We start from the raw sequence: 13,914 nt of genomic DNA on the forward strand, positions 1-13,914 counted from the left end.
AGCCTGTTCCCTCACCTGGAGCTAACACTCCCTAGATCACTGTTCTGTTAGGATAATTAAGAGGGAAGTTCCAATGTATATATAAAAGATTAACTCTTCAAAAGTTGTAGTTTTCCCATCTGTACCTCCCTACATCTCACTGATGTCAATCACCTCCCTAATCACAAAACTCTGGAATCTTAAAGCCAAAAAGAATCCAAGAGGTCATCTAAGCCACGTTCCTGGTTCTAAACATGCAGAAATCAAGGCTCAGAGATGAGAGATGACTTGTTCTACATCAGAAAGAAAGAACTGCATGGCCAGGACTAACACTCAAGTCTTCTGATTCTCTGTCAGTGTTCCTTCTACCACATGGCCTAGTTAGTAGTCCTGGAAATCAAGTTTCCATTTTGTGAGTATGAATGTCATTAATGAAAATAAAAATCTTGGCCCGGCACAGTGGTTCAAACCTGTAATCCCAGCACTTTAGGAGGCCAAGGCGGGCTGATTACCTGGTCAGGAGTTGGAGACCAGCCTGACCAACATGGTGAAACCCCGCCTCTACTAAAAATACAAAAATTAGCCGGGCATGGTGGTGCATACCTGTAATCCCAGCTACTTGGGAGGCTGAGGCAGGAGAATCACTTAAACCCGGGAGGCGGAGGTTGCAGTCAGTCAAGATTGCACCACTGCACTCCAGCCTGGGCGACAGAGTGAGACTCCATCTCCAAAAAAAAAAAAAAAAAAAAAAGAAAGAAAAGAAGAAAATAAAAACCTCTGAGAATTAGAACACCTGGATTCCATGCCCAGCTAGGTGACCCTAGGCTGTCATTTGATTTCTCTGGATAGAGGTCTTCAAGATAGTAAAATCAGGGCCTCATTCTTTGAGGGAGAAGACAATCTCTCCACGGCAAATCATGCAGAGCAAAGTACCCCATGATGAGAAGGCTGAATGTAAAATCACACCATTCCTAGTACCCTCCATAAAGGATTGTCTCCTGGGCTAGACCTCAGTGCTTGATATTCATTCCAACCAGATTCCCTCTACTAACCTGGTAATTGATCAGGTAGTGAGAAGGTAGTACGATAACAGCAATCTCATTGTAACAAAAATACGTCCATGTTGTTTACTTCTTAGTCCCCTAACCTCCAAGAATTACAATCAACATGTCTTAAATGACACCTGACATCCGCCTCTTTAAAATTACTCTCTTGAAAATAAAAGAATAAAATTATCCTGTCGTTTTCTCCTCTGAATGGCCTGGTGAGTCAGGCTGGGCATCTGAGCGCACATCCCTGTCATCTGAGAGGAAGTGACTGATGGGAGAGGAAGTATCTGGAAGGTGACTAACGTCTAAAGGCAATTCCTTAGCCAGTTCCAAGGCTGGCTGACAAGCAAGAACAAAGAAGAGGCTTCTTGCTCTACTCTCACCTCAGAGAGCACTACCTCAGATTCCCCAGACACAAACCAGACAAGTAGGGTATATCCCACCTCCCAAAAACATGTATAGTGTCTTCAAGGACATGGTAACAGACTATGATCTGTGGTCAGCAAGTCCAAATCAGCTGCCAATGGGAATGTCCACCTCATCTTTGGCCCTCTTTCAGGGCTTCCTAATTCAGGGATGGTCTCATTATCCATCCAGCTCCACAAGCCAGACACAGACCAGGAAATCATCCTTCAAACCCCCCTCTAACGCTGTTCCCTACATACATCATCAAATCCAACCACTTTTGCCTATTACTAAACATCTCTTGAATTCATTCACTCCATCTTCATCCTAACAAGCAAGCCCAAGTTACCACTCTCTCACCCAGAGCACTGCAAAAAATGTCTTGATTACTTTCTCTATCCTCACAAATCCTTCTCAGGGATATACTCCGCAGCACAGCCCCAGGGGTCTTTTCAAAACAGATTTGATTACCTCACCTCCCCATTTAAATCCTTGTTCAAGGCTTCCCCGTGCCATTAGGTTAAAAAGAACACCTCTACCAGTCATACCTGGTCTTCCCCCAGAGCTTCACCTTTCACTACCATCTATGTCACCCTAGGGCTCCTGTCACATAACTTTCTTTTGGTTCCTCAAAATTGCCAAATTCCACTTGCCTCAGACCTTCTGTTCCTTCTTTTTCCTCCGCCTGTTCTTAATTAGTTCTTACTAATCCTTTAGCTCTCAGATCAAAAGATTTTAACCCAAGCCTGACAAACATGTTCTTTCCATGGCAAGAGTCTGCCTTCCTTCGAAAAGCCTTAAACCAATGGTGAATTCTACCTCATGGAATTTTCAGAAGATGGCTCCACAACAAAGGAAGCCACCACAGACTGGCAAGGTTCACAGCTAACTGCAGAAATGAGGCCTAGACAGAGAGCTCAGAGTGGAAGAAGTTAGTTTTAGGAATTCAGCATAGAGGATTTAACTTCAGAGTAAAATGCCAAACAATTTTGTTGTGATTCCTGTTTAACTCATTATGAACTGACCATCAAGACAAAAATCCCAATGTCTTCCCTTGGGATTTTCAGTATAACATAAAGCAACAGGAGAGAGATAATGTAATGGTAAGGGGGAAATAATCTCACAAAGAGATGTCTTTAATGAAGTTGAGGCTTCTTTTTCAGACACCATCTTGCTCTGTCACCTAGGCTGGAGTGCAGTGGTGCAATCACAGCTCACTGCAGTCTCAACCTCCTAGGCTCAAGTGATCCTTCCGCCTCAGCCTCCCAACATCCTGGGGTTACAGGCATGAGCCACTATGCCCAGCAATCCTTCTATACCATATACCAGAATATGTAAAAGGTAGTGAATATCTAATCTCCATCTTCTTTTAGAAATAGACTAACAAAAACTGATCTATGAAAGGAAGACTAGCAAAATACAGTCACAGAGATAAATATAGCCAAGAGAATAACTGCTAAAATCATGTTGAGACTTTTCTTTAAAGAAGTATGTAGGTTGGGTGCAGTGGCTCACACCTGTAATCCCAGCACTTTGGAAGGCCAAGACGGGCAGATCACCTGAGGTCAGGAGTTTGAGACCAGCCTGGCCAACATGGTGAAACCCCATCTCTATTAAAAATTCAAAAATTAGCCGGATGTGTTGGCTGGTGCCTGTAATCCCAGCTACTCGGGAGGCTGAGGCAGGAGAATCACTTGAACCTGGGAAGCAGGGGCTGCAGTGAACTGAGATGGTGCCACTGCACTCCAGCCTGGGCAACAGAAAGAGACTCTGTCTCAAAACAAAACAAAACAAAACAAAACAAAACAAAAGCATGTACGTGAAGCCACTGAACAAGTGAGACAAATAGCTCCTAATTCAAAATACAGTCACTCTAGATTTGTTTCTTACTGGGCACTAAGCAAGCAAAGTCCTGGAGAACTCTTACTGAAAGGAGCAGTGGTGGACTTTCAGTATTATGCAGCCAACTTCTTTCTTCATTCATGGTTACCCCCGCACCCCCACCAGCTGGGTAGGGGGTGAGGGTAAAGGAGAAGGAAGTAAGGCCAGAAGACCCTTAGGCTCAAGGCCAGTGCCTCAGCTCAGGCAGCATTAAGTAAAAGCTGCCTTCTAGAAACACAGCCAACACTAAAAAGCCCAGGCTACATTTTTTTTTTTTTTGGAAAGAGATCCAGAAGCAAACATAGTTTAACATATTAGAAGGGACCATTCCCACAAGAATAGCACATTTTCCAAGTTCAGATGAGGTGCCTTTTCCGCTAAGGGCAATTTTTCTTTTTACATGATTTCAATTCACTGACCTTTTCTGAGTTTGCAACATTTCTCGGTGGCTTCATGCTTTTCTGAAAAGTTTTAAGTGACTTTCTTTGAAGAGAGCTATTTAATGCCAATGATTGTAGAAAACATTTGTTCATAATTATCCAGACATAGACTGGAACAATGCTGAAACAAGAGCAGCATGCAAAAATGTATTTAAGGACTATCATCCCAAAATGCTGCTAAAAGCTATTAACCAGTATGTGTTAATTGCCACAGCATTCATATTAATTTTCACTTCAGGCTCGACATTGTGGAATATTTCCCCTGATACATTTTAAACAAAGTTTAATTTAAGGAACTGCTTCTATCAACACTTATGAAAATTAACAGCCAAGCAATTAGCACTCATGAATTATCCCTTCCCCCATGCTCTCTGCAGCTTCCCTGTTAAAACAGTTTCTAACTGAGAAATGGTTACTTTCTAACAAGTTAACACAATCAAAGTCACAGTTGTCTATATGAACCAGAACTGGTTTGTTCTTTCAAGCACTTGTCAAGTCAAAGATTCCCCTTATATTTAGAAAATAGTATTTAGCTAGGCCCAAAAAGTAGGATATTTAAAATTCTAGAAACTGCCAAGCAATCACCAATATTGAACCATTTTCTCACCCAAGGTTTAAAAAAAAAATAGCCATTCCCCCACTCACCCAAAGGAAGTAATTACTTGTCTCAATCTTCCTAGTGAAGGACGAGAACCCCACTGGATTCCCTGAACTTCAACGTGCAGACTGTTTTCACCCCCACTCTGCTGTACTTCTTCTTTAAGACACTATTCTAAAATCCCGGCTTTTACAAACACATTCCCTCTCACTCAGTACTGTCAACCACATAATGAAGTACGTGAGAGAGACATCGTCACTGTCCCATCGTCAGTGCCGTGTCACCCCTTTACAAAGAGAAAGCAGCAGAAGTGGAATATTTGTTTCCTATGTGCTACACATCCTGCTCATTTCATCCTCCTGAGGAAGATACACAGTCATCATTTCTTTCACCTATCAGGACTGGAACTTGTAGAGAAGAAACATTTTTTCCTTCTACCCTTGTAAATGCTTGGCTGAGGCCCCTGTAACAAGAAACAGAGTAACAAAAGACAAGCACACAAATTTATTTAACCTAAATTTTACATGGTATAGAGCCTTCATAAGAAAAGACCCAAGAAACCGTTGGTTAAATCTGAGAGTTTTTACATTAAGTTTGACAAAAAGTGGAGAGTCATGTGGAAAATATAACAGGATGAAGGTAGGAAGTAAGTGTTGCCAACTGCAGAGAAATTTAGCAAAGCCTGTTCTTTAAGATTCATCTTCGGAGATGAGGATGCTCCTTTCCTCCAGGCAGAGGGAGAACACATCTCACATGAGGGCCTTGTGACCTGCTTAGGGGAGATGGGCAGGGGAAGATCAGAGTTATTCCTGCCATTTCTCAAGTTCCTTCAGCTTATGATACTCAATGTTCCAAGGTGCCACATTTTGGGGTAGTGTATCCTGAACCCCAAGCTTCATGAGGTTAAGTAGCTAGCCTGATGTCACACCATAAGTGGAGCCACGGGGATTCGAACTGAGGCTTTACTACAGAATAGGTCGCTTTACTAAATGATGCTGCCTCTCACTGTGCTAGATGCTTCATCCTAGCATTATCCTATTTCATGGTCTCAGGAGCCTTGTGAGGAACTCACACTCATCTCCTTTCAGAGGTGAAAAAAACTGACTGAGATGACACAACTTGCTAATCAGTCCCCCCACCCCCCACCACCCCGCTTCTTTTTTTATTAGCAACTGTATTGACAGGAAATGGGTACTTGAACTTCTGATGGTCTACTAAGGATAATATCTGCAAATGTAATTTGACCAGAATAGTGATAATGTGCTAGCAAAAGAGTCTCAAGAAAGTGATACGGCATAAAATGGATAGGGTTAGATTTCCTTCTTAAAACATAACCTAATCTGAAACAGGTGGAGAAACAGGGCAGAAAATCCACATATTTTGAGGCACTTAAATCAGTGCTGAATGTCTACTGCCTCTCAGCAAAGCCCACTCCCCGATCACCTCAAAGCAACCTCCTGTCACAACCAACACAGCTCCCACATCCAGTGAAATCAGGACTGGCACAAGAAGTTTTCCAATTGTCTCAACCTCTAGAATAGAGGTTTTGTGTTGTTAATGAGGCTATTCAGGGGTTTCATTCTCAACAATGCTTAAGAATTCAGGCAGATGCTTGAGGCTGGTTTTGCGGGTCTGACCAAAGCATGCCCTAAAACTGCTTGGCAATCAACCTTGAACTTTTTTCAAATGATCAGTAAACAGTTATTGATAATGCAGACTCTAAAAGAGATCACAGACAGCATCACCAACATGCTAAAGAAACAGTATCAACATGATACACCTGACCCCCAAAATTGTCAAAATTACAAGGCACACATGCCTAAGTACAGCCTTTCCCTTTCAGTTTCACGCCTTAAAAAATTATTAGCTAACCACAATTTTAAAAAGCTTTTTATAAAATTATTAACCAGCTACAGGAACCAAAAATTACTTGGAAATATTCACTTTAATTTAGAACAATAGTTAAGTGAGGCTCACCCTTAGAATCATTAAAACCAGCAATCCAGTTGGCACAAACTGTTAAGAACACTAGATGTGCCTGCTTGACTAAAATGTAACAGTAAAGCCATGGCAAAAGCAAAATCTTTTCTTCAAATCTAACACTAATCTTAAGAAGGATTTCACAGCAGTTAGTCTCTTGAGGAAATATATAATTAAGTAGTTTTTTAGCATATTTAATTAGACCCCAAACTCTTCCCTGTCCCCTTCTCTCCCCAATTATGTACTATTTGCCCAAGAGACCTAAGTAACTCAGTTAATTATGTAAATAAGGCAAGAGTTATTCCCAAGAAAAGCATTGTGAATATTTGTAGGAGGGAAAAAAACTGTACATATTTTAGAGGCTTTAACAAATCTTTGTGGAAAAAAAAAATAGGAGTATCAAAATACGTAGCAAACCCTTATACTTGAGGCAAAAAGCATGGCGTTCCAATGATAAGACAGTGAATCATTAAAACAAGACACTCATTTCATTTCTTAAATATGAGCCGAATAAAAATAAAATAATTTTAAGTTACAACAGTAACAAAAATTTAGTGCTGAATGTCAGATGATTTATGGGAAGAATCAATCTGGAAATTATTAGAGTCGACTCTCACAGAAAAGGCTTTATTATCAAGGGGTTGACATGATCTTAACTCTAGAGGCAGCCATGGTGCTGTTATAACTACTACAATCCCATTATTATGCAATCACAAAATGCTAATTTGATCATTTTGAGGTGTTATTTGAATAGTCATTTTAATTTCTAGGTTACAAAAAGGCTTGACTCAAGTATAATTCTCTATTAATCATTGAGATGTCATTGTATATCATATTGATGCATTTCACAAAGATAAAGAAAGACTAATTTAATATGTACAGTACAATATCCTTCAAATATTAGCCATTTTCATTACATATCTGCCAAATGCATCAATATTAATAGATGAGAACAAGGGTTTAATTGTATTTTAGCAATTGTAATATGTAAGATAATAATACAATAGCATCACATAAGATAGACTTATCAATATCTAAATCTTTCTTAATCAATGCATAATGGTGATTGCTCTGCACTCACATCCTTTGTGGATTACAAATGGTCTTGCTATGACAAAAGCATTGAGAGTCTTCAGTGTAAACACACATCTAGCGAGAATAATTCCTTTGTGACTAAGGAAATGGTTTACTTTTTATTTTCCTGCTGGTACTTCAGAAGTTAGATATATACACACCAAGCAGAGTTCACAACCTTGTGACAAATCCAAACCTAAGTAATTAACAATAAAGTCTATGGGATAAAGAGAATTCCAGAGTATTTTAAAAGATCTGTTTTTTTTTATATATATATAAACACATTATCACACATTAATTATTCCAGAAATTACATCCTCAAACAATGAGATGGTATCACGCAATGGAAGCAAATAAATTCCAACTGCTTACCCTAATCCCAACAATAACTTCTCACATGTCTAAATGAATCCATTGTAGTATTTTTTAAAAAATCCTATATAGTCCAACTCGCCATTTTCCAGAGGCTGACATTCCTGTCCCCTGGGGGAACTCCTTTCTCTGTGCTCCATTCCACAAAACAGGAGAAAGAGAAGCTTTACATCAATACAGTCTGTAACTTACTAAAAGTGCTCTCAGGTGTTTTTTGGAGGAAACTTCCTGAGCATATTAGGATCTTTATATTATTTATGCATTTTGTTTCTAGTTTTTGCTCTTCTCTCCCGGAAACATCAGTAACCTCATGTGCCGATGGCCACACATGCTTACTTAAACCTATGGAAACCTGCTGAATTGTAGGAAGTAAAAGTCTTTCGAAGAGAAAACATCTCTGCTCAAAGAGGACAACTGACAGAACCAGCTCATGAAAAAATAAATAAATAAATAAAATTCAAGCAGAAGCAAAAAGCTGTATGTTTATTAACTGCAATGGCATTGAAATAAGACAGATTATACATGACACCTCCAGGCAAAGAGCTATCACTCAGCACTCCACAACACTGCCAGACAGCAACCATCACGGCAATAAATACAAAAATCAACCGCTACTGTCTTCTGAACAAGGCCCTGCTCAGGTCAGTACAGAGACACAAGAAGGCAGGGGTTGGGGGAAGGGGTGCTGCACATGAAACTAGGATACACCTGAAATAGTGGCCATATTTCTAAAAGGAAAACAAACACACTTTAATTTTATAATAGCAAACTGTTAGCATAAACAGGCAAAAAACAAAGTTAGCCTCCATAGCAAGTGTCAAGATCCCCCTACAGTGAAATACTGAAATGCAAGCAATAGCCTAGGATTCTGAAATGAAGCTCAGATCTCAACAATTTCTACAATTATAATAAAGAATCAGCCAAGACAATGCAAACTGCCTCCCAGAACCACTTTCAAGGCTTTCCCAACACAATTAGACCTTGATTAATCACAATCTAACTAATCCAACTTCTCAAGTATACTTAGGAGATAAAACAGATTAAAAATATACACATATATATTTCTCTCTCCCTTCCTCTCCCTCCTCTTTCTATCATATATATAAATATACATACACCTATAAACATATATATACTATACATATATAAGTATATATACATTTGGGAGGATTAAAATACAACAGTCCTGAGATATCTATACACAGAGAAACAGAGAATGAGAGAGCACAGGACTGTTTTTGTTTTAACCCTCCCAAATATATTACTGTGGAAACAATACTGAACCCAAATTCATACCTTTACATCAACAGTCTAAGAAAATGTGGAGTGACATTCTGTAACTGTCAACTGACATTCTATGAAGCATTTCTGAAACCCTAAATCTAATAATAATACCAACAACAACTCCACTCAATTACAGTTTTACTTAAAGGGACAAAGTCTCATTTTTACTTACCTTGCCATCAAATTTGGAATACTCATTAAAGGGGTTATTCAGCTGCAGAGGGCACTGTTCTAGGCGTACAGATAATATTGACTGCTTTCCAGAAATTGGAGGCTTCTCTTTGAGAGACTTTTTTTCAAACAGTGACTTTAACTCCTGGGCTGTGACACAAGAGGAAGAAAAACATCCTGTGATTACACAGAGACAACTTGTCCACCTTCCCTAAAAAGTCTTCCTTAGAACCTGAAGGAAAAAGCATCCAGAGGCATGTTCAGGTCGGATGTATGCAGAAAGCCCCACAATATACTGTGCACTGAAAAGGCAGAGCACAGAAAAACGTGCAGGCCAGGATAGTCAATTTGGAAGGAGAAGGGGTTAAGGGAGGGGGGAGAATCAGACAAAGCAACAACGGAGCCATTTTATAAGAAGAGCACTCACAGCCAGGAGACCTGAGCTTTGGCCCAGCTTTGCTAACAGCAAGCTATGTGATAGTGAACACTTCTCTAAATCTCTCTGGGCTTGTCAAACTAGATAATCTCAAAGATCTCTCCTGCCTCTAATATTATGTGATTTTGGAATTCTAGTTCTTCAAGGTCAAGATCTACATATTAATCCTCTAACACTCTCCAGTTGCACCTTGCACAAACTCTTGATGCCAAAGATGAAGAGGGGAAAAAAAGAAAGGATATTTATAGTAACAGTAGCTAACATTTATTGCTTCTTGGCCTTTTGGCTAAGATCAAGTGTAGTAACAGTAGCTAACATTTATTTAGCAAGTCAATATATCTCATTTAATCCTCATAACAAGCCTCTGAGGTAGATACTAGCATTATCTCAGATTTGGCAATGTGGAAACAAGCTTAGAATATTCTGATTAGCCCTGGACCACACAGCTAATAAGTAACAGAACTAGAATTTGCACCTGACCAAGGTTCTTATACATTAGGGCACTAATGAACAAGGTAAGACTAACTCAATAAATTTTGTTGCATGAATGAATGATTGAAATAATTCAGATTATTATTAAATCTGAATCGTGAGTTCTTATTCATTAGTGAACCAAGACAAGTTTCGTATCTTTTCAAAGATCATTTAATTCTCTAAATCAATTGGAATATTAATCAAGGTGGTGGTAGCTAGATGATAAGTGACTATCAGGAAATGTCCACACTTAAAGTTTTAAAATAAATCAATCTGAGACTTTAAAATCTGCAATAAACATGTTCAACCCCATTCCACTTTAGCATTGTAAAATTAAACCAAGAGAGAGAACAGAACTCTGTAACAGTCACTTAGAACTTCCAAAAAAAATGTAACTGCAGCTGGGCACCATGGCTCAAACCTGTAATCCTAGCACTTTAGAAAGGCAAGGTGGGAGGATCACTTGAGCACAGGAGTTCGATATAATCAACATATTAAACACAGATTTGAAGAGAATTAGACTATAATTTGATTAAAAGTAATATTTTAAATATGGGAAGTACTTTTCTACCTGTAATCTATGACCAGTTTCATGGTTATAATTGGGAAAGAAATGATCCTTTATTAAGCATCTGTTATGAGCCAGGATCAATACTAGATATTTTCCTCACCTGGCACAGTCACAGTCTTCACAGATGCTAAGAGAGATGTTACTACTAGCTCCATGAAGAAACTGAGGAATCCCAAACTTAAGTAATGTATAGACTTCACACAGCTGTTACCAACAGGGTTCGGTGCAAGGTGATGCTATGATTAACCCTTTCATTCTCAGATATTCACACTCAGACCTCTCTCCTCAACCTAACGTCTCCTCCCCTCTTCCTCCTTTGTCGAGGCTTGGAGAACACAAACAACCAAAGAGAACTTTTGCATGCTCTCATCTGCTCTTCTATCTGCCTGTCCTCCTATTACCATGGATGAACTCCCTCTGCCCTTACCTTACGCCAGCCCTTCCTTGTGCACTAGATCCCATCCCTCTTGCCAATTCATGAACAACTCTCCAGCAAGTCTCTTCTCTCTCTTCCATTGTCACTTTTTCTCTTACTGAATTAGTCACATTGGCACACAGTACTGAAACACTGCTCATAAAAAAAAAAAAAAAAAAAAAAAAAAAAATCTGCTCTCTATCCCATACTCCCTCCCTTCTGGTTACTACCATATTTTTTTCCTTCTTAAAATGTCATCTATATTCTTTCTGTCCAGTACCTCCACTTCCATTCAATCAAATCCACTCCCAGTAGGCATATTCAGGTCACACTACTCCACCAAAGCAGCTTTCATCGAAGTCACCAATGATCCCTTTGTTGCTAAATCTGTTGGTCAATTTTTAATCCTCATCTTACAAGACGTCTTGGCAGCATTTGACACGGTTCATCACTCCCTCCTGTTTTAACATTTTTTTCACTTGCTCCCCAGGACTCCACTCTATCTGGCTTTTATACTGTCTCTCAGGCTACTCCTTCTTGGTCCCTCTGCTGATTCATCTCATTTCCCCCTTGAATCACTGGTATTTCCCAAGGCAAGCACTTGGACCTCTTCTCAATCTACATTCACACCACTGGTGATCTCATCCAGTCATATCCTTTTAAATACCATCAATAAGGGGCAAAACTAAATTGTGGTGACATAAATCAGAACAATGCTTGCCTCTGGGGAGTGGAATGACTAAAAAGGAGCACCAGGGAACTTCTTTGGGGTGACAGAATTGCTCTATACTTGTCTGGGATGCTAGTTATATAAATGTATCTATCTGTCAAAAGTCATTGAGCTGTACATTTAATAGCTGTACATTTCACTATATGTAAAGCATACCTCAAAAAAAGTAAATAAATAAAAAGGGAAACCCCAAGTAAATATCCTGTATATGCTACTAACTCTCAATGGTTATTTTTAACCCTAAACACTCCCTGAAATTATAGACATCCAACTTTCTACTGGACACTTTCACTTGGATGCCCACCAAGCACCTCAAGTATTACCTATCCGTAACTAAACTCTTGATCTTTCCCTGAAGCTCCCATTCCCACAATCTCCTCAGTTAATGGCAATTCAGTTCTGATAGGCCAAAAACTTGGGAGTCATCCTGACTTCTCACATCCTACATCCTACCCGTCAACCAATACTTCAAAAGCTATTCAGAACCGCGGCAACCGCTAGCACCACTGTATTATCATCATCACCGTCAAACCCGCTTTACTGTTTCTGCCCTTGCCTCCTCCATCCCGACGCTTGTTTCTTCCTGACATAGCCGCCAATATGAGTCTTTTAAAATACAAGTTACAAACTTCAGAATGAGGAGAAAACTTGATAAATCTGACCACATAAAAAGAAAACACTTTTGTACGGGAAAAATGTAAAAAGACAAATGATAAATTAGGAAAGAATAAAGGTCAATATTCCTAATATATAAATATTCTGAAAATAAAGAAGACACTGAAAAACACAGATAGAAAAATAAGACAAAAAATATGAAATGTTCACAGAAAAAGAAATGTAAACAGCTCTTAAATGGAAAGATTCTCAACCACATTCATAAGAGACATGCCAATTAAAACTACATTTCACCAGATTGGCAAAAATCTAAAAGTTTGAGGCTCTGAGGACATAGACACTCTATATGTTACCGGTGGGTAACAGCAAAAGTCCTATGAAAGGGAATTCAGAAGATTAAGGAAAATCATATCTTCATTTACCCTCTGACCCAACAATACCACTTAGATACATTAGTAAAACAAAATCTTTAAAAATATGCATAAAACTATTCCCTGCAGTGCCATTTGCAAAAGCCTGAAAACAATCAAACATCCCTGACTGGGGCATGGGTTGGCACTGGTACATCTGTATCATAGAGTAGTATGCAGCTGTAAAATGGAATGAAGCTTATCTCTATATATTGCTCCAGAAAAATCCTCAGAATATATTACTAAATGAAAAAAATTACATATTGTACAAAACAGTATGTATAGTATGTTATCTTTAATCTAAAAAAGGGGGATATAAACATAAATATGCTTATATATAGTTTTAAAGGGACAAAAAACCGTTTTAAAAATGACTATAAAAGAGTGAAGGGAACAGAACGTGAAGCTAGATTTCTCTGACTTTATCTTGCTTTATGTTTTTGACTTTGAAGCCATTTTAAATAATTATAAAAGAAAATTAAAAGTATAACCTCTAAAAACAAAGGCAAAATGAAATAAACGAACCTAAGTATAATAATGACTTGGCAGATTAACCACAAAGTGCGGAATTATTTTAAATAACTTTGTTACTCGGCAAATGACCCAATTTCTTCAACAAATAAATTATAAGAAAAAAAGTGAAAGAGAAGCTATAGATTAAAAAATGAGACATTAACCAAAGTAGTAGATGGATTTTAGAACCAAACATGAACAAACCAATAGGGGAAAAAGAAAAATTTGAGATGATTTGGGAAATAATGAACAATAATTGGATATTTAATAATATTAAATAAGTATTTCTTGGCCAGGCACTGTGGCTCACAACTATAATTCCAGCACTTTGGGAGGCCAAGATGGGCAGATCACTTGAGCCCAGGAGTTCAAGACCAGCCAAATCCCATCTCTACAAAAAATGCAAAAATTAGCCAGGAATGGTGACTTGTGCCTGTAGTCCCAGCTGCTTGTGAGGCTGAGGAGGAAGAAACACTTGAGCCCAGGAGGTTGAGGTTGTAGTGAGTCATGTTCATGC

General features: G+C 38.8%; 1 protein-coding gene and 1 pseudogene across 1 annotated transcript in view; one reads left to right on the plus strand and one right to left on the minus strand.

Annotated features, from left to right (window-relative positions):
* The window catches only part of MAPKAP1 (MAPK associated protein 1), a 266,192-nt gene that overhangs the window by 205,737 nt on the left and 46,541 nt on the right, over positions 1-13,914 (minus strand). The window contains 3 exon segments of the mRNA XM_021927651.2: positions 3,734-3,853; positions 3,855-3,875; positions 9,235-9,383. Coding sequence (XP_021783343.1) covers positions 3,734-3,853; positions 3,855-3,875; positions 9,235-9,383 — 290 coding nt within the window.
* On the plus strand, positions 9,936-10,022 carry LOC116270193 (annotated as a pseudogene).

Source organism: Papio anubis, chromosome 13, assembly GCF_008728515.1.
Source record: "Papio anubis isolate 15944 chromosome 13, Panubis1.0, whole genome shotgun sequence".
Classification (NCBI taxonomy): Eukaryota; Metazoa; Chordata; class Mammalia; order Primates; family Cercopithecidae; genus Papio; species Papio anubis.